The sequence below is a fragment of the Phragmites australis genome, chromosome 10 (assembly GCF_958298935.1).
Source record: "Phragmites australis chromosome 10, lpPhrAust1.1, whole genome shotgun sequence".
Lineage (NCBI taxonomy): Eukaryota > Viridiplantae > Streptophyta > Magnoliopsida > Poales > Poaceae > Phragmites > Phragmites australis.
Window position 1 is genome coordinate 5940201 of NC_084930.1, and position 26233 is coordinate 5966433.

The 26233-nt window shown below is 41.9% G+C and overlaps 1 protein-coding gene across 2 annotated transcripts; it reads right to left on the reverse strand.

Annotated features, from left to right (window-relative positions):
- Positions 1-1400: 1400 nt before the first annotated feature.
- On the reverse strand, positions 1401-18123 carry LOC133883313 (stromal processing peptidase, chloroplastic-like). Of its 2 annotated transcripts, none has more exons than XM_062322600.1 (25): positions 17822-18123; positions 17513-17699; positions 16429-16658; positions 12399-12597; positions 12082-12129; positions 11752-11859; positions 11411-11599; positions 11024-11320; positions 10614-10715; positions 10402-10536; positions 9341-9565; positions 9029-9232; positions 8684-8854; positions 8397-8546; positions 7805-7942; positions 7470-7697; positions 7191-7343; positions 6675-6789; positions 6371-6488; positions 6004-6124; positions 5845-5925; positions 5480-5581; positions 2799-2949; positions 1987-2101; positions 1401-1900 (listed from the first exon to the last, which is right to left on the reverse strand). In XM_062322600.1, the coding sequence occupies exons 1-24, from the start codon at positions 18043-18045 to the stop codon at positions 2019-2021; spliced, it is 3759 nt and encodes a 1252-aa protein (XP_062178584.1). In that variant the 5' UTR covers positions 18046-18123; the 3' UTR covers positions 1401-1900; positions 1987-2018. The 2 variants fall into 2 exon arrangements, with proteins under 2 accessions (XP_062178584.1, XP_062178583.1); XM_062322599.1 differs by having other exon boundaries at positions 6666-6789; positions 17822-18122.
- Between the last annotated feature and the right edge of the window lie 8110 nt (positions 18124-26233).

The window sequence follows — 26233 nt, forward strand, 5'->3', positions numbered from 1 at the left end:
GTCAACTAGTCGTGGTCACCTGGTTGGTTGTTGCCTAATCGGTGGTAGCCGGTTGTAGTCACTAGTTGTTGGTCATAATCACCTACTTAAAGATCATCGTATTCAATCAAGCCTAATAATATTTCGTTAAGTCGATTATTATTATAATGATCATTATAAATATTAAATCTTATTACCAAGATATGGTATCCGCTTAGTTCTACGCCACATGGAATCTCTTCCCGGGTTTTTTATCCCCGAACTGTGAGTCAACTATCTTTCTTGTTGCTCTTTGAGTAACTTACCTTGAAAAGTTCAACTTTCAGCCTTATCCGCTTTATGATTTGTCTCGTGTCTGTATTCAGAGAATTCCTATCTGGTGAAGATGGTACTATTGGTTATGCCCTGTCGCTTGGAGCTTGTACGGGATGGTCGTGTCGCAGTACGGTGATGTTGATGCCCCGCTCTGTGATGGCCAACTTTGTCGACGGCTCCTTCGGCTTCAAGCACAGCTTCCTGGTGGCATTTGGGCTGCTGTTTGCGGTGTTGTTCGGCCTTGCCATAATGAAGCTGAATTTCTAAAGCAAATGACGAAGAGAACTTCAAGCCAATGAAGATCTATACGTTGAAACTCGATTGCGTGGTTTCGTTGAAAATCCAGGTCTTCTTTGAAATTACAATATTCTGGTATTCTTCACTGTGTCTTAGTTTCTGCCGCATTTATGTGGTTTCACTTTGTTCGGCAATTCTAGGACTCGCCGAATCAAAGATGGCTTAGGTCACGATCTTGCGGCCTGTATGCTGGAAGAGACATTAGTTGCACATGAACGTATGCCAGATATTGATTCCAGCGAAGTATTCTGGTCTGAACCTGACCAGTCAGTCATCTGCGACCGACTTCCAACCATACATGATCATTATCCACCTATCGACAAATACTGATTGAACAAAAACGTATCCAACGTCAGTTGAGATTGTTTGTATATATATCTAGAGATATTAAGACAAGTTGATAATATGAAAAGAAACCTATAAAGAGAAACATAATGGAATAAAATATTCTCAAAGAATTATAAGCGCATTGAAATTAGTAATCAACGTACTATAACAATAACTTTTGTATCAGTCTCTTTGCACTGTTATTACTTTTGTTATTTCTCTTATTATTATTATTATTATTATTATCTCTAACTCTCTCAACTTGTTTAGGACAAAGGTTTTATTGCTGCTGTCGTAATGCCTAGTTTCACATTTCACACTAGTAACAAGGCCTTGATACCTGAACATTTCGGAGCTTCAGTTGTAGTGACGCAGAACGGAGCAGCAGTGTCCGGTTTTTCTGCACTGGCATTACAGTTCCATACTCTTGGCACCCGAAAACAAAAATCAGCGTACATAGCACTGGATGAGAGTCGCAGTCATCAACAAAACTGTGAATCTACTACATTTATTATGAATAATAAGCTCACATTATTCGAGTAAAAGAATGGCACCAAAATGTTACAAGCCTACGCTTCATTATTGTTACAGATGACTTGTGCTATTCTCTGCACGGTAAATTGTCTGTGATTCTACTGTCATCCTATCTTCTGAAAATGCTCTTAATGACCTAGTTACAACAACTAGAACTCCTGTAAGAATCAACCTTTACATGTGAAGCTACATGGCCATAAATAATGCCTTTCCAAACCTTGCCAACAATCAGCTTGATATTTCTTTTCCTTTTTTTTGGGGGGGGGGGGGGGGGGTTGCAACAACCAAGCTTTCAGTTGCAGTGCACACGAAATAATGATTGGCCTGATCCACCGCATCAATCGTCTTTTGACAGTACTGTTCCAGAAAACGGCTGCTCCATATCAGGCTGTCAACCTGTTTACTCCATAGATCATACGACTCCTCTCTTCGGGAGATAGGTTGATTCCTATAGTAAGCACCACAGCCAATTACAATCAGGAGGGAAAAAATCAGAAAATTTTGCAAAGGCACCGAGAACTCAATAGAGCACACCTTGGAAGGGTTGGCACTTGAAAAGGTGGAGATCATGTGGTTGGTCTGGTCATTGTTGATAAACCCCGGCCTCCCATGGGAGTCATGCCATGAAGGTCCATATCAGGCTCATCATCTGCAGTTCAACACAGCATTATCATAACCCAGAAAAAGAGAAAAACCTATGCAAATAACGGATAGGCCACAATTACACTCTTCGACATACTGCTGAATAAGCCCCCATGTAGTTTTATGTACTAACCCTGTTTCAAAAATGTCATTCTAGGCTCTTCTACGTGTAAACAGATTTGGTCTGTTCAGCCAGTTCAACATTTTCTAGGAAAATGAGTCACATTGTTGCTTATACTTCATTTTAACAGCTTTCTGTACAAATACTTCATACACATTTACACAGAAATTAATAGAGCTACCAAAGCGATTTCGAACCACAGCTTTGTTGTAGCACTTTTGCCTAAGCATAATTGTTATGAAGTCTGAAAATGTTTCAGGCTGACTGGGGAAAACAACGAGGTTAGGAGCTATGGTTAGTAATGCCTCTGGCCCATTTCACTTTTCAGTTAGGAAACAGAAACAGTTTTCTACGCACACCTTTCACCACTACTGTCTCACCCTAAATCTATCTTAACAAGACATAATAAAATTATAATAATATAAAAGTATTTTTGATAATGAATCTATTCATGTCATTCTCATGTGACAAATGTAGATAATTTGATGTATAACAGTGGTCAATTTTAAAGTTTAACTGTGTGCCTTCTAGGATGACATTTATTTTGAATCGGAGGTAAAACTTAGTATCAGTAGTTTAGTACCATTCATGTCTTCACCAGATTCGGCACCAGCAATCCCAATGCAAGCAAATAAAGAAGAATCATCAACTTTAAGATGCTCGTATGCAAGATACAAATCCTCAATCTTTGCGCTTTCGTACAATGTAGTCAATTCCTTGATACAGGACACATCCTGCATTTATTTGGAGGACATGAATTACATTAAGACGTAACAGCAAAAGCAACCAAAACAAACATGCAAATGAAGCAACAGAAGTTCTCAAATGAAGGATAAGATGCAGAAAAGCTCCATCCACTAATAATATATATATATATATAGGATAATTCCTACAACACCCAAAATGTATGTATTTACAGGTATGTTTAAAATACGATCATAAATATACACTACTCCGACCAGCATTCCTTTTTTTTTCCAACAGACTTGACCACTGTCAAAGATTATATAATAGTCCACGATCAAGAAAAGGCCCATAGCAAGTATTCAGCTTGTCGGTGTATCAGGAACCAGGGGTCCCTGAGTCCCGAGACCGGGCCGGCCATCCGCCACGTGTCACCATCCCGCGAGGTCCCCCTGCAGGATGAGAAGAGCTTAAGTTCCGGGAGAAGGTGCTCGGGGCCGCAGCCTCTGGTTTCCGAGCACCCCAGTCCCCCGATGACCCGCAGAGTCCAAGTACCGGGAAGAAAGTACTCGGAAGGGTTCCCACTTACCCCCGAGTACCGTGGTCCCCCGATGGTCCCCCGAGTACCGTGGCAGCCCCCGAGCCCGAGGACTCGGTTCCCCGAAGGTCTCACCGAAGTGCTCGGGAGAGAGTGCTCGGGGCTGCACGTGGTAGCCCCCGAGGACTCGGTTCCCCGAAGGTCTCACCGAAGTGCTCGGGAGAGAGTGCTCGGGGCCGCACGTGGCAGCCCTCGAGGACTCGGTTCCCCGAAGGTCTCACCGAAGTGCTCGGGAGAGAGTGTTCGGGGCTGCACGTGGCAGCCCCCGAGGACTCGGTTCCCCGAAGGTTTCACCAAAGTGCTCAGGAGAGAGTGCTCGGGGCTGCACGTGGCAGCCCCCGAGGACTCGGTTCCCCGAAGGACCTACCGAAGTGCTCGGGGGAGAGTGCTCGGGGCTGCACGTGACAGCCCCCGAGCACTTGGTTCCCCGAAGGTTCGCGCAAGATCGCCCGACGACCCGAAGGGTCCCATCGGCGGGGTGTCAGCCAGTCAAAGGTCCAATGCCGCATTTAATAGGCACGCGCGGCCTGACATCCTCAGCTGCTCACGCCCTAGTGTCAGACCCTGCCATGCTTTGGCAAGGGGACGTGGGTCCATTAAATGCACGGGTCCCGTCCCGTATCATCCGGGTGCCTCGGGATAACGTTGCCAAGATCGAAGCGCTCCTCCTGCCACCAAAGAACAAGACAGGATGGGCGCACCGGGCAGCCATAGGGCCCTCTTAATGGCACCAGAGGACGTCCACAGTGGCGGATGGTCGGATGCGCGCCGCATTTTTCCACTGCCCCTGTCACTTCGCCAAGACGGAATGATGACGCCTTTCTCCGTGGCGCCTTGGCACTCGCGCCCCCTCTTTCCCATTCAGGATAAGTCGAGGTCGGCGTGTGTATAAAAGGGAAGGAGAGAGGACGAGGCAAAGAAGCAAGAAAAGAGATCAGACCAGACGATACAGCACAAACAAGAGATATAGAAGAAGCGCGACGAACACAGTAGAACAAGAACATCACAAACAAGCTCGAGCAGAGCTAGAACACGGGAGCCTCAAGCTCTCTGTAGGCGACACACCTTTGTAACCAAATACATCCTTGAAGAATTCCCTTCAAGGAAAGATATTGCACTCACACAGGAGTAGGGTGTTACGCCCCCGTGCGACCCGAACCTGTCTAAACTCCGGTGCATCTATCTCTTTTGCACTAGGTCGATCATCCTCCACCACCACCAGCCGTTGCATTTATTTCCGTTTTCATTTATTTCCCGGACGAGCTCGTTCAGGATCATCCCCCCGGCCGAATCTTTAAAAAGGGGTCTCTCGGGATCCCTGCGACAGGAGTTCATCCTCCGACACAGCTTGAGTTCAAACCATCTGGACATGAACATTTTTTTCAGATCTATTAATTGTTCTCACACACTCATGAATACAGTTAGAAATGACAAGATCAATCACCTGATCTTAATTTCTCCGAACTCAGAAAACTGCCTGCTTAACATACTAAATTCTTTATATGGATCATGCAAGCTGAGGTGCTCCCAAGTTCCAACAGTAAATGGTTACCAACTACCAAATGTCAACCACATAATAGGCTTCAACTGCAGACAGGTAACATGGCCTACAAAATTGATTTTGTTTTTCTTCTACTAGTTGCTTCAACATTGGAAAAACTAATGTATACATCACAAACTTAGCAATCCATAGTTTTCTAATTATTTTTACAGAGACGTAATATTTTGACATAGCATGCCCCAGACATGGTCTCAGGTTCGCAGGCTGTCAGAAGTCAACAAATTATCAAAATATCACTAGCAATCTAGGCAGATTAGCTAGAACATGAGTTCACAGTACATCAGATGGTGAGCTCACAATATATTATAGTGTGGCATGGTCAAAGTAATGCCGGTGCAATAAGAGCTTGACTGGAGAATTACTTTATTTTTATACGTTAATTCTCGAGAATATGCAATAATAAACAATCAACGCGTTTTACCTTTCTTGGCACGGATGAAGACTGTAGATGAGCTAGCAAACCAAGCCAATAGGCATTTGTCTTCGTCTCAGCCTCGTGTTTCATCAATAGTGTCCTCTTTGCCTGAGAATTATGCGTTTGGAACAGTTCAGTATATTTATACAACAATATACTTTAACTCAAAATTTTCAAGATGTAAATTCAACCTAAACGTATTAAGAAAACTACACAAAAAATAAGTATGTCAAAATGTACAATCTTATTAAACTAATTCACACCATAGGTCTATACCCACCATAAAAGCCATGATTAGCAAGAATAGTAGTGCCCTACACGTGCTAGTTCTATGAACTACATAATGAAAAAGACTAAAAAGTTTGACTAACCCGGTCCAGCTCCCTTTCCACAATTCGGCTACTATGTAATCCTCTCAGAACACTTTTGCATGCATCAACAGCTTTATGGACCTGGCATTAAAGATCGCAAGATGTGAACTATTAATGGAAGCAAAGGAACATTTGAGCTCATAATGACAAGTAAATTACCTTGCTCGGAGTTGAAGTGACCGCGATCACATACCAACCAAGATCCAATTTATCAAAAAGGTTTAATTCAAAAGAAACATCATATGTTAATCCCATGGAATCTCGAACTGTAGTGAATAGCCTGACAACAAAACAGCACAGAACATTACATTAGGCACGCCAGCTAAATACCCAACAAAACTATATATTGCCATGTAAACTATCCATAATGTGAGTCTCCTGGTCAACAATGGTGAGGCTCCCATATTAATCAGTCTGTGCACATTCAATTTATAGGAACAAATCAATGTTTACTAAGAACCAAACCACTGCCTGATATACTATTATTAGCTCATAATCTACTAAAATTGTATAGAAATGATTTTACCTAGAATTGATAATTTCAGCTAGCAAACTCAAAGTGATGCCAAAGAAAAGAGGGTGGCTGCGAACATCAATATGTTTATTCCCTGTTAGATCTGAGTTTACCGGTCCAGATATTTCAGCTGCAATAGCATAAAAAATATCAGCCAACATGCTAATAACACAGCTACAAAATTCACTAGCATAAGTATGAATTTCCTCAAACAGAAGCAAAAACCAGGTATAGCTTGCAAGGTCTATGAATCAACTAGGAGACAGAGTACAAGTTACAGAGTAGCAAATATCAAATTTATAATTACCATCAGTACCAGAACTCTGAATGACATTAAATAGGTCATTTCCTCCAGCAGCGAATCCCCAACGATTAGGTGCAGGGCCTGCAATGTACGCACAGGCTCTCTCATCTGTATCCTTTATGTATACCTGGAAAAGAAGAAGCACAATCAGAACAAACATGCCCCGAAAGCACAGCGATTAAAAACGGCAAAATGATTATGAGGCGGGGTTCAAAATACATAATTAAAAATATCGAACTATTCATATGCATGTGTTTTTCATGCCTAATCAATGCTTCAACTAACATCAATATTGTAATGACAATGTAATGATCTATCATTGTGCTGTACTTAAAAACATGAAAATAGAAACAATTATGATAATTAAAAAATATCGAACTATTCATATGCATGTGTTTTCCATGCCTCATCAATGCTTCAACTAATATCAGTTTTGTAATGACAATGTAATGATGCATCATTGTGATGTACTTAAAAACATGAAAATAGAAACAATTATGATAATGGAGGCTGCAGGACACTTCATACTTGCTGGAAATGCAGATCTGATGGAAACGATTGGAAAGAAATCTTCTCAATACGCTCCTCTGTATTTGGAGAACTTGCAGCCCTTACAGTCCCAAGATAATCAAGAACACAAGATTCTACTTCTTCTTCAGTGAAATCACCAACAATACTAACCTGGAGAAAATATTTCGATGCAAAATTAAATGAAAATACAAAAAACAAATGTGGAGGAAGCAGAGATGCCATGAGAATACACTTGAAGATAAAAGCAAAAAAAAGGGGGAAAAGAACATCACGAACCTCCATGTTGCCACCCACAAACTGGTTCATAACAGCCTCTTTAACTGACTGAAGAGTTAACTTCTGCAATGAATGTGGCGACGGCTCTACGAACCTTTCATCGTGGTTTAGCATGGCTAACATAAGCTTGTGAGCTGTAGAACGTTCCAAACTTTTGGGGATGGAGCGATAGTAAGACAGATATAACTGAGTTGCTCTGTCAAATGCATCTTCTAGCCACACATTATGCTGTAACAAAAAGAGGGGAAAATGTTATGAGTGTTAGACCTCCTTGCTTCAAGAAAACTAGTTCCCAATACATGAGGCAGGTGAGTGTTGTAAATAAAAAACCATACCTCAAGGACCATATGGAGGAGTTGGAAAGCAGCGCGCATGCCATTGTCTCTTAAAGCAAATCTAAATTCCATAAAAACGAATTCCTCATTCGATTCCAGTGAGCAATTGATAAGATTATTCACGCAGAAAAGTTCAACCTGAAATCAGCCTCCATGAACATCAGATATGCACATAGCCAAGTAACAACTACTGAACAGATATTAACATTCAGAAGATGAAAGGTGACCAATCCCTAAAGATCAATATTGGATTCCATTGGTAGCTATTGAGTCTAGTGGGAATGGATAAACACAATAGTGTACGAAATACATTAAAACAAGGTTAACATTGGAATATAGTAGTAAAAGTAAAATTGAATTATTTCTTTTATAAGAACAAAAATTTGGGGCTAGAACTGCATAGAGGGGCAGAGGGAGTAACTTTCTTGCTAGTAGTCTGGTGGACACATGAGTACATAAGCACTAAAAGTACGATAGGTTTGGCTGGCCTGGCACAAATATAGAGTGACTAGTTTTCAGATAGAGGGATTACATGGAGATACTAAATGAACGGTTAAACTACAATAATATGCTAGAAGATACCCATAAGTACCTGCTCCCTTGAAAAGTTACCAACGCAACCACCTTCACTCAGGGTACGAACACCAACAATAACAGATCCCTTAGATTCAGAATCTTCTGTTGCTCTCCCTCCGCCTACTATCAGCCGCATGACACCAACCCTTGCTTCATTTTGTGTGATCTGTACTTATATCATAAACCAACTTTTAGTAAGGGGCATGGAACAAAAGCTGAACTACTTGCAATTTGGCACATAAATGTGAAGAAGATTCTTCTATCCATCGACGACTAGCAAGAGGCACACAGTTGAGTAATTACCTTGTAGTTGATGGAAATTCCATTAGAAAGACGGCGTTGTGCTATACCAGTTTCACTGTCAAATATTTTCACCACATTCTCCTCTTCTGCCAAAGGAATGAATGACGGTTTGTGTTGCAATTTCAGCTCATCAAGCTGTGCTTGAGTAATCAATTCCTTTGGCACTTCAAGCTGCAATAGGAAAAAAAGTAGCCAATTAGTAGCCCAGAGCCACAGAAAGGTCATGTGCTGTTTTGCAGTTTCCAGTTTTCACAGAGGTACCAAAAGGAACTCCAAACGTGAACTGAGTTGATCCAATAAAATGCTTCTACAACAACCAAGAGAAATGGAAACTAAACAACGTACCTCAGGCTCTGGGTAAATAGGTTCCTCAAGACCTGCCTTGATGGCCTCGGTGATTTCTTCTGGATATATCTCAAAATCAGTTTCACCTACACCATCAACATGCACTTTTTTGGGGACACAAGCCACAATAGCAGCAGGCAGGGGAGCATTAGCTTTTCCGAAATCTGAAATGTATTCCAGTACTTCTGCACCAACAGTGTTGACCTACATATGGTAAAACTCATTGCAATATCATAAAAGACGAGTGGATCTTTCTTCAAAAAAGGGGTGAAATCAATTCCTACTGCATCTTGTACAAAAGAAATGATGTACCTCTTCAAGGGTGACAGTTTCAGCAACCGCAAGCAAACTTTCATGTCCCTGCAACTGATCCATAACAGTGTGGCCAAGTGCATCACTCTCCATGATGAAGTCCAAGTTGTCGACTGAGGGAACACTATCAATCATCATAGCCAGCTGCTCACTATCTTTTATTAGTGCATCCATGTAACGGGTCATCTCTCCCATGGTGACACCAAATTCCTTCAGTCTCCGCACCTGAAATAACACAGAGAAATGTTACTAAAAAGGAAAAAAACACTTATGAATTGGTTTGCTGGTGCAAAGATAGATAGGTTAAGTCACTTGCGCATATTAAACCTATTTCTTTTCTGCATAGCTGACTGTAAACTCAGCTCAATCATTGTGCCACGTAACAAAATTTGATGGTGGCCATTACCCCATTACCAAGTAATACCCATCCATCAGTTGGAGTAGCATTGACACCATTTCTTGAACATCTCTTCAGCAAAGTAGAGCATGATCTAGGGCTGGATTTGACCTGGGTCAAACATGGTCTTGGGTCTAACTCAGGTTTGGGCAAGGTTCAGCACCAGTTGGGAATGGGATCAAGCGTGCGTAAGGAAGGCTTGGGATGGGTTGAGCCCTGATTGGGCTTGCATCATGCTATATTAGGCCAATCCCCGATTCATTAGGCTGAGTTAGTGGGATCAGACTTGACATGCTCAAAGACAAGGCCAGGCTGGACTTGGGCAGGGTTCATGCTTGGATAATCTTGGTTAATATCCATTTCATTCCCTGTTATCTGTTCGCTCTCAAAAGTTGTACTTCCTAAACCATTTCTTTACTTGTGCCAAAAAATAAAGGACAAAAAATAAAGGAGTGTTAACCCTTGCGCTAAACCGAACATAAATGCAAAAGCTCACCGGGAAAAGCTTTCATCATATGATCTCGCAATAAACCCAGTACTGAACTAGTTCAAAGCTTAAACCATCAAAGAATTTTTATTTACATTTCCAGTCATACAATACAATGAGCTATAACAAGATTCCGAAAACATACAAGATAATTTGGAAAAACGAAAAGGCACAAACCTCATGAACAGCAACTTTGATGGCACTTCTCCAATTTTGAGGTTCAGCTGTTACTGTAAGAGTAGTGACAGTGCATCCTTCCCTTCCTGAGTCACTGTGATCCAGCTCAACAGACGTAAAAGGAGGGTTTGAGCTCTGTATAAAGTCCCAGCGTTAATAAACAGGAAAACAATTCATTCAGTTGTAACCAAATACTGAAATTAAGCACAAACCTTGTATCTTGTATTGATTCGAAAATGTAAAGCAGATAAAAATATCCTTTTCATCAGTACACTACGCAGGTCCTTATAAGTCTGAACTTTGCTAACAGGTATCTGTACAAATGCAAAACGAAAGTTAGGGATATACAATTATTGCATTATTAAGAAAGCATCATATTCAAATATCATAAAAAATTATCATTTTCAGCAAGCACTGTTGTTTACATGAAGGATGACATGACTAATCTTCCTGAAGGTGCAAAAGCCAACAAACCTTGCAGGCATTATAACAAAGACTGATCTGGTTTGTTAATCACTTAAACCAGTAAATATTATAATAGGAACTACTAACGAAACATTTGGTGTTACACTAAGCCACAAAAGCATCACTAAAGACTAGCAGATATGAAACTTGAGCATACCTTACAGAACATGTTGATAGAGAAACTCTGAATCAACTCATGCTGAAAAATCGCTGGAGGCTTGGCATCCTGAGCGACTCCAGGAAGAGACCACTTATGCTCTACAGGAGGTCTAAATGCTTGTCTTTCCCTTTTTGCAGGTTTTATTTTATCTGTGGCAGGTGACTTTTCACCAGTTAGGTTTGCAGCAAAGCCACCTGGGAGCTTTGGAGCAAAAAGGCTTGCCATGGCACCAAATGGACTAGTATTCGAGACAGTGCCTCCTTCATTTTCTGAAAGCGTATGTTCAAATACAGCCTGCATTGCAACAATTCAACCCATCAACCTGCTATGTGATCCTACAGGCCGCCAAAATTATTAACAATGCTTGGATTAATTTCTGATTACCTCTATTTCCCGCACAGCTCTAGGAATATCATCAATTTCTCCCACAAGATATAAAGTGGCATTAGCAGGGTAGTACCAGCGCTCGTGAAATCTGCGGATCTTATCAGGATCCCATTTGTGTATTTGCTCTTCAAGTCCAATAGGGAATCTGTTGCTCAGTTTGTTTTCTGAGTGCAGATGTTGCAACAACTGCAACAAACGAACCACAATTAGCATACCAAGATGGTGCCCTCAAACATTACTCAATTCAGCATGAGTTTTCGGGAGAAATAAAGATACAGCCCTTCTCAAAAGAAGTTCCATATTGGTAAAACAAATGACAGCGTAAAAAATTCACTTGCCTGGCAATCGACACGATACTCGATTGTGTTCATCATCTGGAGCTCAGAAAGAATTGCTCTTCTCTCCTTCTCAACACGGGATGAAGAAAACTTTGGATGGAAAGCTATCTGGAAAAAAATGAAAAATTTGGCAGAACTTGTTATATTCTGCGGTTCAACAGAAAGGAGTTGTCATAGAGTTTCCAAACACCTTGGCACCATTTATCTACAACTTCAGGTATTGATCGAGCATGCTTCCAGTTTCAAATATTCATAAAAAAATGGCCAAAATTGACACTTGACAGATCATATAATTGCTCCAAAATGGAATGCCATTTAGTAACACATTACCTCATTCAATGCATCCAGCACAGATGGGAGTAAGTCCTCACCATATTCCTGTGAATAAAAGACAAGCTATTAAGTAACCTTAAATAAACAAGGAAATACATCTAAATTGGATCATTATTTCTAAAAGATCTAACTTCACAGCCAACAAATACATTTTCCAGTTCAGTTTTATAAGTTTTGTTTGTCAAAGGACAAGCAAAGAAAGAAACAAAAATGGACTTCAACAAACTGCAATAAGTTTATGTCCAACTTGAAAATGGACATTGAGAATTTCTACTAAAAAAAATTAAACTGAAGAAAGACACAAAAGTGAAGACCTTTGTTTTAGTTGGAGAATGGATATGGAACACTGTATGGTGGAAGTCAGTATATGCATTAGACCTTGCGCCTGTCCCCAAAAGTTTTTCACGCTTTTTACTGCCGAGAAATGCAACATGTTCAATCATATGTGCGATTCCCTGCTCGTCGTCCTCCTCATCAATTGATCCAACATGAACTTCCATGTGAGCCTCAAATCTGCAAAATAAATAGTTAAAACCATAATTTACATATTCTCTACATATATCACAGTAATGTTTGTTGTTCCACGTTAATGTCACATCCTAAAATCCGTAATTACATAATTAAGCATAAATATGCTTCTTAAGCATTATGTTTAATTTTGTGTGATTTTGTTTTGTAACTATAAAGCAATTCGTTTAAAATCATTTGGATAAGAGAAAGAAATTTGGAAGAGAGAAGAATAGAAATCGCATTGGAAATACCCCTTTTCTCCAACACGTGGGCCCCACAAGTGGCCCCACTATCCCAACCACCAAAAGGGGCAGCACCACCTGCTCCCTCTCTCTCCTCCCTCACTCCCCACGCCTCCCACCTAGCAGCAGCTGCTGCTGCCTCTCTCTCACTCTCCCTCAAGCTCTCTTTCTCCTCAGATTTCTCTCTCTAGGAGAGAGATCAAGGTATGCATGTGATACTCCCACGATCACAAGCTCGTAAGCTATCCATCCCTCCAATTCGTTTTCGTTTTCCCAAAGAATTCAAGCCGATTTTGGTGTCTTTTGGTGTTTATGGTTGAGACGTGAGAAACACCGGATTTCTTCGTCTCCAGGGCGATTTCCTCCATTTCCTCTATCACCCGACGATCACCCAACTCCACAACCATCTTGGGTAAGTTCCTTAGGTTTCCCATGGCAAGAATATATGATTTGGTTGGGCAATTTTGATTTTGGAGCTTAGGTTATGAAGTTATGATGTTCTTGAGCTTTGGAGTGAATTAAAGGATTTGGATGAGTTTTGAGTTAGGAATCGAGTTGCTAGATTAATGAGTGAATTCTAGACCCCATGAACTATCCCAAACATGTTCCCCTTTGGCTTGGAGAGGCTCCGAAATCAAACCGGCCAATTTCGCCCTCAAAACGGCTGTTCTAGAGCAACCCGGAGTATCCGGATCAACAAAGAGTATTCGGACGGCCCCGGCCGAAAATGACAGAGAACCCCTCCCGGAGGTTCAACCGGAGACTCCGATACCCAGAGTATCTGAGCGGTCCCAGCCGAAGATAACAGAGGACCCCCGTCCAGAGGGTCACCCGGAGACTCCGGAACCCGGAGTGTCCAGCCCAACCCGGATAATCCGGATTTGCTGTTCATCAGACTTTTTCTTTTGTACTGATAGCTTGTAAAATTCATAGCTAATTCATACGAGCTCCAAAAATTATGAAACCAATTTTGTTAGCTTCATAATAACCTCCTCTACCTGTTAAAAATGTCCCCAGCCATTAAATGGTTAGTTAAATTTCTGAGATTAATTAATTAGATTGAGGCTTCATTAATTCACCATTAATTCTTTACAAGTCCAAAATTAGTTAAACCAATTTTTCTAGTCTCCTTATAACTTGTTCTAACTAAGAAAAATATTTTCATGCTTTATATGGCATATTTTATGGAAACTCATCATATGCATATTGTAGCATGCATTATTGCATTTCACTCATGCTCATCATTGCATGTGCTTTTCTTTAGTGAACAAGGAGCCGGAGCAAGAGACGCCTGTGGTTGAAGACGACTCTAATCTTCTGGATTTCTGCGAGTGTTGCGTGAATAATTATAGACGGACACCTGAGCAGCAAGACAAGCAACTAAGTATATTGCACCTTTGTTCAATTGAATGAAGTCTAAAATTGATAAACTATTCTTATGTATGTTTGCATATGTCGAGTCGAGATCGGGTACAAGTGGGTAGATCCTATGTTGAATGCATTACTTCTAACTTGAATTGTTGTTCATCCTTTTCTTGTCGCCTTAAGTATGTTGTTGGTGTCTTAGATTGCAAGTTAAATCGAAATATTTAGCAATGCATAGGTCATTCGGTAGAAGTCGAGCGGTGAATTGTTTCACCGTTCGCGAGCATATGCGTTATTTACTTTCGTAATGATCACAATATTAGATATAGGTTGATGATGGTTGTATGAGTGGTGAGTATGAGATGAGACGTGGGCAGTGCTAGGAGGTGTTTATCCTGCCCGGATGTGGAGTTCCCCTGGATAGGTCGGAAGAGGAAACCGGATACCGTAGACCGCTTGCGTCGTTTAAGCACCGATCGTCGATGTAGTCGGCTTTAGCACTTACCGTACTCACCACATGCCGATCTAATGGTAAGGCGAGCCGAATAACTTTGTATTTGTGGTCATTTAAGGCCTGAACATCGACGGTGTAAGCGGACGGGCTTGTAGTGGTACTAATTTGCTCCGGGGATAGTTCTAGTACCGCCGCGCCGAGCGATGCATGTTTCAAATGATCGGAGCTTATTGGGAAAGGTTGACACGAGTATCCCTTGTGTGCACTTTAGCGGATGGCACAAGCCGTATGGTCCTCGTGTCGTGTGAGTCCACGACTATCCCCTGTATGGTGTAAAAACATTTCGAAATGTCGCGCTCTCGGTCATAAGTATGCTTCTGTCCATCTGCATCGGTCGTAGAGTTTTCGCTTGTGGTTGATGGTTGGATATGTGGAAGATGGTTGAGTTGGTCTTTATTACATGTATATTCATAATGGTTCCAGTTATTTATGTTCAATTGGTTATGGTGGGGTAAAGTTATGTTGTTGTTGGTTAAGTTAGTTGCTCACACATATATGTCTAGGTTGCTTACCGTTTATATTTAACTTAACCATGTGAGTTCTCCTTACTAATGGCTCAATGCATAATCCTTGAAGTCGAGCCATGTATATGTGCTCTATATGGTTTAAATCTTACGAGTACCTTCGTACTCATACCTGCGTTTTCAGGTGCATATGATGAGGAAGAGCCGGTGTTTGGTTACTTCGTGCTTGCCGTTCAGGGTGGCAGGCAAGAGTAGTTCATCCTACTTTTGGGAGTCGTGCTTTTAGGGTGGAGCCTAAGGGCATGTGGCTCCACTCTCTTTTGTTATATAGGTTTATATTTCTGCTACGTAGATGTTGTTGCCTTTTGATGTAAATTGTGAAAAATTGTTGTATGTTAAAGACTTGTAATATAAATGTTAATTACTTGCTCTTTCTTACTATATTGTGATGCTAAATGTTGGTGGGCACAAAACACGTGCCGGGACTACCGTGATGATATTCTGGTTAATCATCAAGGTTGTGATTATGAATAATGATCCTCCTGGTGATTAATTAGAATATTATTTGGTTTCTCACAATTAAGCACAAAATTTAGCATGACATAGGCATTGGGATAATATTTGTTGCTTGATTCATATACTAATACACGGTTCTGATGTTCAGTAAGTCAACTCAACATTTCATACTAGTTCAGCTGTTCAAGACTCCATCCATAGCTGTCAACTTTCAAGTATCTCCAGAATTCAAATTAAAAATATATATATATATACCATCAAATTTCTAAACCGCTAGGGAAATTAATGGTGGCATTGTACAAAGGATCCTATACAAAATCCAATTCAAAGGAAGCCAACATTACTACATGGTACTCCCTCCATTTCTTTTTATAAGGCGCGCACACAATACAAGATTCAAACTTTTTTATCTTCGACCAACAATTAGTCTAATACTATGTAGATTTTGTGATATAAAATTGGTAACGTCAGATACGTTTTGAAAGTAGTTTCCTATTATCAAAATTTTATTGTTATGAGCAATGTATTATAGGCAGAATTTACAGTCAAAGTCTAGTTTTGGAGACTGCACCGAGTCAAACCGCGCCCTATGTTTTGAAATGGAGGGAGTACCAAGTCAGGAAATAAAGTTATAAGGCAGCAAATGATGAAAATACTTTGTGATAGCAGCAGAAGGTTATGCAAGTACTCCACCAAAAAATGAACAGATACGAGTGAAAAGTAGCTTCCTCACCTGTTTGCTGGAACTTTGTTTGGTAAAATAAGATATCGAAGGCCATTCCTCAATTGACCCCGGATTAGCTTTGGATGCGAAGGAAGCGGAGTGTTGAGAACATCTTCAAGCTCCTCCTTACTAATAGCATGATCCAGGTAAGGTTTATCAAGGGAAGTTTCAGACCATGTTGGACTTGCAACATGTGGTTCATCAGGTCCGGCAGCATGTAATATATGACTAGGCCTGACCTGAAATTATCGAAGAATTGATTTAGCAAAAGGCTGTCCGCATTCTACAGGACCATTATTAAAAGGACACAAAGATGATATGGATATGAGATTATACTCTGTGAAGCAATGTAACCTTTTGTTTCCTTTTTATTAACAAAAGCACTCATCCTTGTAATGAGCAGGAGTAAGTGTATCAGAACAAACATATAGCAGTACCCCAGAAACGAAATGACACATCCAATACAACATGATTGAGAGGCACCATCAAGATGTTGATGAGACAAGGAAAACTATCCTGGCAGATGTTGCTTGGTTCAGTGATATTCAGTACGACTGCGCAAGACCTCTCACTAGCTTCAAAATTTGAAGTTAATTCTTAGACTGCCAAATATTCAAAAACTAAAGTGCGATTGCTTCTTTAATAGATTCTGGAGTTGAGGAATCTTAACTTTAAAAAAACAAAACATGCGGTGCAGCACTTAAAGTTCTACTGATGAGAACAGAAAACAAGGTTGGATTTTTCAAACCACACATTTATTGCACCGAACTTATCACACACCCCAAGCATCTCGCACACACCATTAAGCAAGCAACCGAAGTACCGAACAAAACCTAGGGATCACTTTGAGTCACGACTTTCAGGATTTGCCACTCATATCACAATGACATGTGGGGTCACTTTGAGTCACTGACATGTGGTGTAGGGTGGCAAATCCTGAAAAGCATACGATACTGAAATTTCCCCAAAACCTAACGATGGAAGTAAGGTACTAATCACCTTTTGCAGCACACTCATCCCACGCAATCCGGTTAAACGAGAGCAGTTCCCCAATCTGAACAATTCACTCGAACTATAGTAGATGAGAACGAACCTTGGCCCCGCTCAACCGGCTGCGAAAGGAAAACCCCGACGCGTGCGGGAGCGCGCACGGCGCTGCGAGCCCCGGCCTGCCCCGCCTCAGGCTCCTAGGGAAGCACGACAGGCATCCGTCCCTCTCCGCACCGACGCCCAAAGTCGACGCTGACGCCGCGGAGAGCCCTCGCGTGTGTCTCCTCGACCTGCAGGGTGCGCATAAACCGACGCGAATCACTCCCGGGGAGGGGGAGGGGGCGGGGGTGCGAGCTGGCCAGTACGGCGGATGAACCCAGACAATTTGTGCAGTCAGACAGCCGGTACTCACCTGGGCGAGACGGCGTGGCGGTGCGTGCAGCGGAGCGCGCTGGCGGGGGCCGCGATGGCTGGGGAGCCGAGCGGGAGAGCGGACCAGCGCGCGGCGGCGGCGGCGGTTGGGCGGAACGAGAGGGAGGACCGGCGCGCCGCGGCGGCAAAGGGGAGGCGCGGGGCCAGGCGGGGAGGGGCGGCCGCCGCCGCCGCGGCGACCGAAGGGCAGGGGGCGGAGGCCATGCGGGGATGGGATGACCGAGGCCCGAGGATAGGAGAGCGAGGCAGAGAACGCTCTCCTTTTATTTTGCCTTTTTTTAATGCTTTTGTGAAGGTAAAATAACCGGGGAGAGAAGCCGGGGCAAGCAAGGCGCGGCGGCTGGCTCCGTGGAGACGGGGCGCGACGCAAATATCGTGGCTCGGGTTGGCGGTGCGGGATTGTGGCCTGCCCGTGTTTGGTCTCAGGATTTGGTTCGGCCTGACCGGGAAGATATTTCTGCCCTGGCGGCCAACCATCACGGAGGGCTGTATTCTGTTTCCCTTTTTCCTCCTTTTCAATTTATATTTCTCTGTGGTTGGTAAGGATGCAGGTGGGTGGGCCACGCCACCAACCCATTGGGCCAGCTCGCACCACAAACCCACATAGAGCCATATCTCAGTCTAGTTAGCTGGAGTGAACCTATGTAGGCTATTCGTGGGTCCCGACAACACCTCAAGACCGTAAATGGCAAAACACTTGTAAGCACACAACACAGGTGAGAGGTGGCCAGCATGGCCAACCCTAGCCCCATGGCACCCTGTCTGCACCGCCGCCTCCTGTTTCTAGTGCATCCTCAGTCGTCTCCGTTGGTGACACATTCTTCGTTGTTGCCCCTCATCATCCTGCATCAAATGCGCTCCGTTCGTCACCCACACATGTTGGCTCTATCTCCTCAAATGGTCCAAACGATATCAGCTTTTGCCATGTTATTATGAGGACACGATGTTTGGATGCGCCCAACACGCGGGAGGATGACGCTAACTCACGGTGTGGATGGTTTTTGGTGGTGGGCTATTTTGCAGACTAACTGGAACCTGCCAAACTACCAGCGGGCACATAAGTGGGCTTACGGCAGGCATTTTGTCCTAACAGGTTGTGCGGATGTGGGGTGGGCCAGCCGCAGCCCTCCCACCTACATCCTTAGTGTTTGGCTACTTCCTTTTCTCGAGTTAGCTTTTCTTGAGGTACAAGTACACTCGTATGTTCTAGTGAGTTGTACTAAACTAGTAAGCATGTACAAGTAACACTCGTGAAATCAATAATGTTGTGTTGTGATGGGAACCAAAAAATTACACGAGACAGTAATTGTGCACATGCAAAGCACGTCTAGTCAATATGTATTAAACAAAACTAATTACAACCACATGAATATTTTCCAAGAAAGAAAATTGTTACAATACTATAATGTCATCCAAATTTAGAATATCCTTGTCAGAGCCTAGTTGATTTATCCAAACAATAGATTTCATAGAGTTTCAATAAATAATAAAACAAAATACGTAAAACCTATAAATTAAAGCATGATGTCTCATGTGTATGTTATACACACTTCCATTAATATCATGGCCAACCTATTGTTTTATCTTTTCAACTAAATCTACACCAAAGAACCACTCCACACGAATTAAATTATGACTCACTTAAATGACGTCAACAACACAAGATTTCGACAAGAAAAACATTTCAATAATAAATATATCAATAGAAGATTTACAATATGGGTGCAGTAAAAAAGTAATTGCAAAATTCCATAACCTGAACGAAATAGAAACGTTAGCCTCACCCATAGTTTTTGCAGGACCTCAAGATTTTCTCCAAGGAACTTGATGAGCCACATCAGGCCCGCCGTCGTCGTGTCATGTCTGGCCACAAGCAAGGTCAAGATGTTGTCCTTGAGCTACGAGTCAATCAGCTTTTCCGCTTTATTGCCAGCGCGCTTCCTCAGGATTGTCTAAAAGAAGTCGTTCCGGACCTCGCTGCCCTCCCTTCTCAAGGAGATAATCGAGTCCAACATTGTGTACATAAGATTCCTAGCCTGTTCAATTAATCAAATAATCTCTCAATAAAATCATATTTTGATCATGGAAGCACTATAAATTATGTTGTTCATCCTAATTTTTTAAACAAATTCAAGCAAATGCAAACACAAAGTAACTCAAAATATTTATCAATGACTTCGAATATACTAAATGCTAATTAAGAATTGTGATAGATTGGGAAGATCAAATAAATAAAATATTTTGAATCCAAAGTTTTCTCCAATCCTCTATGCCACATCAACCTTCAAGTTTGCTCAACGGCATGCCACCTACCAACATGATCGGGAACAATGCCACACTCCATTTGGTTGAAGAGTTGCATTGCATCTTTGCCATGGACATGCTTGGTCAAACTAATGATCATTTTCGCCCATGCCATCAAATACTTTTTGTTAAGACAACGGAATATCTAGAGCGCGCTTTGTGCATTGCCGATCTTTAAGTACATATCCATGAGAGATGTGCAAACTATGACATGTTGACAACCATTTTCTTCTCCAAGTAGACGTGCACCCCTCAGCCTAAGGTTGTCTCCCTTGGATGTACAAGCACGCATAATGCTCAGCCATGCCACCTTATTAGGCTTCATCCTAGCAGCGTTCATGCTAGCAAACACATCTATAACCTTATCGGGACCTCCGTGCTGACTACATACCTCAACCATGGCATTCCAGATAGCTCATTTCTCTAAGGAATTTCATCGAGCACCTCAAATGTGGCGCTCGGACCACTGCATTTTGCATACATGTTAAGCACCGCCGAGGCAAGAATGATGTCCGCCAGCACAAGCTTGATGCCCCAACGCCGGAGCATCATGTGTGCCCACCTCCTGCTCACTGTGTCACCGCACTAGACGCACGCGAACATCATTTGCGCGAGCCCGACACAATGTCCTTGTATAGTGCGACAGCCTCCTGCACCTCGCCAATCGAGGCATGCCCCACGATCATCGCCATCTAGGTGACAACGTTTCGGTTCTGTGCAACGTTGAAGGTTGTGCGCGAAGGCCATCACCTCGGTAGGCGTAGGCGTGGACGAGGGAGGAGGCAATGTAGACGTCGGTGGCATGGGCGGACTTGACGAGCTGTACGTGAAGGGACCACAACACTGGCTCACGCAGGGATGGCCGCAGCAAACTAGGGGCCTTGGTCTGGGCTAGCGTGTTGAGCGCGAAGGGGAAGGTGAAGTGGTCCAGCTCGACGCTCGCGTGCAGGGGCCATGACAACAGATGGAAGGAGGGCCGAGAAGCGCCACGGATTACAAATGGAAGAGGCGTATAGTATGGTAGACAAATAATAGGTTGTAGCAAAAATGGCCTTATTAGATCATGATTGTGATTTTAATAATTAATGACAACATAGTCAATAAGAATAAAATATTTGTCAAAAATATATATTAGTATGTCTCATAGATGCAATATATTAAGAAGCCACCACAGTCGGGATAAAGTTTGGTTGAATTGAGAAGTCTTAGAAAAAATGACTACACCAGAAAGTATGGCTCAGAGGAGTTGTGAACGCCAGAGTGTTTTCTTGTCAGGTGTATTTACACGCTGGATGATCCAACGATGTGGAGATATGAACGCTGGAGCATTTCCGAGTTGAAGGTCAAGTATGGTACATGTCGGAAGGTTCGGCGATCGGTAGTGTGCACGCCGAAGTATACGCTGGAGAAATTATTGCAGAGAGAATTGTATCAGTGGGAAGACCGAAGGACTACACACCGGATGGTCCAGCGATTGAAGTGTACACGCCGAAGTATACGTTGAAGCATTTGTTGTAGAGAAGATGTCAAAGTCCAGTTTGGTATAGTTTAACATGTCGAATGGTCCGACGATGAAGCAAAGCAACGTCGGAGTATTTTGCACTAAGAAAGGCACATGATGGTCTAGTTGAACATGCCAGAACATCCAGTATTCACATTGGTTTTGAGTGGAGTTCTAACGTCTAGTTTTTGGAATGTGTACATGCCGGTTGTTCCAGTGAGTATAATCTGTCTACATTGGAACATCTTGCGTATACAAAGAATTTGAGCCGTTGGGGCAACAGCTAGTTTGCGGGGTTGAGACTATAAATACCCCTCCACTCAGTCATTTGAAGGTGCTGGAACCCAAAGAAGCTCATATACACTTGAGAAGGCATCCAAGTCATCAAAGTGTTAAAAGTGATCATCTAAGGTGATTAAGCACAAGATTAAAGAGTGATTAGTGCTTATAGACCCAGAGAAAAGTATTGCTAGGTACTGCAACCTAGAGAGTGGATCAAGGGGTGATCAAACTTACCGAGATGTACACCGACGCCTTTAAGTCTTGGTGACTCATCGGCAACTTGAACTTTAGTGGCTCAAGCTTGTTGACCCCTTTGACTTGGTGTGGAGCGGCAGCAAGAAGCATATACGGGAACGCGAAGGCTCTTGCTTTGGTGGCTAAAACTCCAAGTGAAAATGACAGCACAAGTGACCGGAAAAGAGGTTAGTGATGAGATCTCGCATTGGTGGCTTGGTTGCTCATCATGCTTGAGATCTTGCCCTGGTGGCTCGATAGCTCAAGAGCTATGTCCGAAAGAGTATTAACGACCGAGAATATATCCTTTGTGGAGCTCTAACATGGACTAGAGGTTGCTTATGTGCTACCGATACCATACGATAAAAATCATTTGTGCCAAATTCGCTCTCTCTCTCTCTCTCTCTACCTTATTTAAGTTTCCGCATTTACATACTTGCAGTTTACCTTCTTAGAGTAGGTTGTAAATATTTTGAACGGTAGAGTAGACACACTAGATAAATCTAGAGCACATTTAGATAGAAATTAATATAGATTTATCTTGTGAAGTTTTTTGAGCGATTAGTTGTGTCCTAATTCACCCCCTCTTAGGACGTCATCGTTCCTCATAATTAGTATCAGAGTCTCATGCTCTTGATAGATTTAACCGCCTAGAGTTGTGACATTCGAAGTTGGAATGGATATTCATAGAACTTCATATTCGATGACACAAATTTCTTCCGTTGGAAAATTCTAATGACTTATTTGCAAGGTAAAGTCTTAGATGTTTGGAGAGTCGCCGAAGAAGGAATGGGACCATGTGTCACCAATAAGGAGAAACAATTAGATGTATGGGCAAATAGCATCCTTTTATCATCTTTATGTGTTGATGCATTTAATCGTGTTTATTCTCTCATCAATACACATAATATTTAGATTAGTCTCGTTGAAATACATGAAGGAACAAATGATGTACGCAATAAAAAATATCATGTACTAGTCTCTAAGATCAATAGTATCAAACAACTTACCCATAAAAGTGCTAATAACATGTACTCACGTTTGAACATTCTTATCAATGAGATCAATGAGCTAGGTTTGACGTTAATTGGAGATAATCAAGTGGTGAGAAGAATATTTTAAAATTTTCTTTCAAAGTACAAATTAATAGTCTCCATCATCTACAACAACAACGACATTGTCAAGATGACTCCAAATCAAGTACCTGGCAAGATCACCACCCATGAGATGACCATGACTATAGAGGTGAAAGATTCTTACTCATCCGACATTAAGAACATTGCTCTCACAAGCAAGCAAGCACCATGCTCACACATTAAGGCAAAGATGAGGCGACAAGAGCAAGAGTCAAGCTCAAGCGAAGATGATGGTGATGAAGATGAAGAAAACGAGGAAGAATATGAGCAAATCACCTTAAGTGATGAAGAGATTGATCCCAAGGTCGCCAAGCTTATCTCAAAAGTGAAGAAAAATATTAAAAGGATTAATGCCAAGATTTATCATCGAATCTCCATGAAACACTTAGTCAACACAATTGATCATATCAAGAAGTAGAAGAACACGTCGGAAGGTCCGACGATGGAGTTGGTGAACATGCCGGAACATCCAACGTTCACATTGATTTTGAGTGGAGTTCCAATGGCTAGTTTTTGGAAGGTATACACGTCAGATGTTCTAGTGAGTACAATTTGTCTACGACGAAATATACAGCGTATAAAGAGAATTTGAGCCATTGGGGCAAATGTTAGTCCGCGGGGTTGAGGCTATAAATACCCTCCACTCAGTTATTTGAAGGTGTTGTAGTTCAGAGAAGCTCATATACACTTGAGAAGATATTCAAACCATCAAAGTGCTAAAAGTGATAATTCAAGATGATTAAGTACAAGATTAAAGAGTGATTAGTGCTTATAGGTCTAGAGAGAAGTGTTGCTATGTGCTGCAACCTAGAGAATGGATCAATGAGTGATCCAACCTTGTACCGAGAGGTACGCTAGCGCCTTGGAGTCTTGGTGACTCGCTGGCAACTTGGCCTTGGTGGCTCAAGCTTGTTGACCCCTCTGACTTTTGTGTGCAGTGGTGGCAAGAAGCGTGTACAAGGATACGAAGGCACTTGCCTTGGTGGCTAAAACTGCAAAGTAAAGACGACTTGCAAGTGATCAGAAGAGAGGTTAGTAGTGAGACCTCGCCTTAATGGCTTGGTTGCTTATCGTGCTTGAGATATTGTCTTGGTGGCTTGGTAGCTCAAGAGTCGTGACCAGAAAAGTCTTGGTGATTAGGAGCATATCCTTTATGAAAATCCAACGTGGACTAGAGGTGGCTTATGTGCCACCGATATCACGCGATAAAAAATCTTATGCCAAATTTGCTCTCTCTATCTTATTTACATTTTCGTATTTACATACTTGTAATTTACCTTCCTAGAGTATGTTGCAAATATTTTAAACAGTGGAGTATATTAGATAATCTAAAGTATATTTAGATAGAAATTGATATATATTTATCTTATGAAATTTTTGGAGCTATTAGCTTTTAAGTTTACTAATTCATTCATCTTTTTAAGACGTCACATTTCCTCACGTAGATGATTGATTATATGTTTAGAAGAAAAACGGATCTAACTTTGTACGTTGACTGGTAGATCAAGTCAGTTGGATGGTGAGAATCGTATCAGTCACATCTGATGAATTATATATAAGTGTAGATATAGATTAATAGCTCTTTTGCCAGGTACAACTAAATTGACTTCATATTGATCTGCCCGCCCTGGTTAGCATGCTGTTATGCATGCAAGAACTTGTAGGCTTGAGTCTGTAACGTTTGACTCGGTTATCGACCAATGACGAGGAGTTTCAAGGCGAGGTAGAATGCCAGGCTCTGCAAATATTTTTTGAGCGCTATTCTTTCTGGCATACAGAAAAGCTAACTTTCAAGTTGATGGCATGTAGCAAAGGTTGGTTACGTAGAGCATTGCAGGTGGCGAAGGTCCTTGTAAAGGAGCCAAATGAAGAACAAGAACTTCGTATTGGTTGTGACGTGTAAGAACTTGATCGTGGTTATTGAAGAGGGCGCATTTAAACTGTAAAGACATGACAAGATATTGATTTCACGAATCGACATCATCCAAAATATTTCCGGTGCAACAACTGTCCATCTAAAAAAGAATACTGGTGTATTCCGTTTACAAAATAACTGGATTAGTATTGTTGTCCACTAACCCAGTTGAAAGGTCGCCCCCAAAAAACCCAGTTCAAAGGTGATTTTTTATATATATTTGAAAAATAAAAATAGCAAAAATAGACATGCAATTCTTTTAAACCTATCGTCTGTTGAAATAGCGATGGTATAGTCTAATTCTACAATTTTTTCAATAGACACATATTTTTATAATTTTTATTTTTCAAAATATAAAAATAAAAAACTAGTCAAAATCATAAATACTTGCCGCTTTTAACTTTCTACGGTTTTTAATGTGCAACTTTTAACACTATTTTTTATTAAAATATAGTTATAATATATAATATTATATTATAAACGTAATTTTCCAGACAAATTATATGTGTGGCTTTTATATCTCTGAACTAAATATTTTAAATATTATTGACTGTTAAAATTTAAAAAAATTGATCAGATCTTATTCGAAATCATAAATATTCATGACCGAAGCGACTAAGTATATCTTGAGCCCAACGCCTCTCGGAATGCGGGGCTCCCTGTCACGCCTAGCCCAGCACACAAAGTCGTCCACCTCACGAGTCACGCCACGCCAAACTGCCCTCCCGTTCCACCTCACCAATCTCCTCGCACATCGGCCAAACCCCGTCGCTTGCAGCTAACTCTACTACTTAAAAAATCTCTAATAAATTCCACGCCTACATCCTAAATCCATCCACGCTTCCATCTCACATTTTCATCCGACGGCTCTGCCCCTTCCTCCCATGCAAGGCGTCGCTGCCAAAAACTATCCATGCTTCTCTCGCCCGCAATACGTCGCTGCCAGCATCTCCCTCGCCCGCACGTAGGACAACGCCACGAGCACCTCCAATCAGCCGCCAGCATCTCCCTCGCTCGATC

Bases quoted from the DNA above. Each gene is read 5' to 3' on its own strand.
- LOC133883313 (XM_062322599.1), bottom strand. From the start codon at position 18,045: ATGGCCTCCGCCCCCTGCCCTTCGGTCGCCGCGGCGGCGGCGGCCGCC. The intron at 6,790-7,190 runs GTATGAAGTGTC...CTTCTTTTCCAG, and splicing joins CAGATCTGCATTTCCAGCAA to GTATACATAAAGGATACAGA. The intron at 6,125-6,370 runs GTAAAATCATTT...TTTTGTTGTCAG, and splicing joins GCTGAAATTATCAATTCTAG to GCTATTCACTACAGTTCGAG.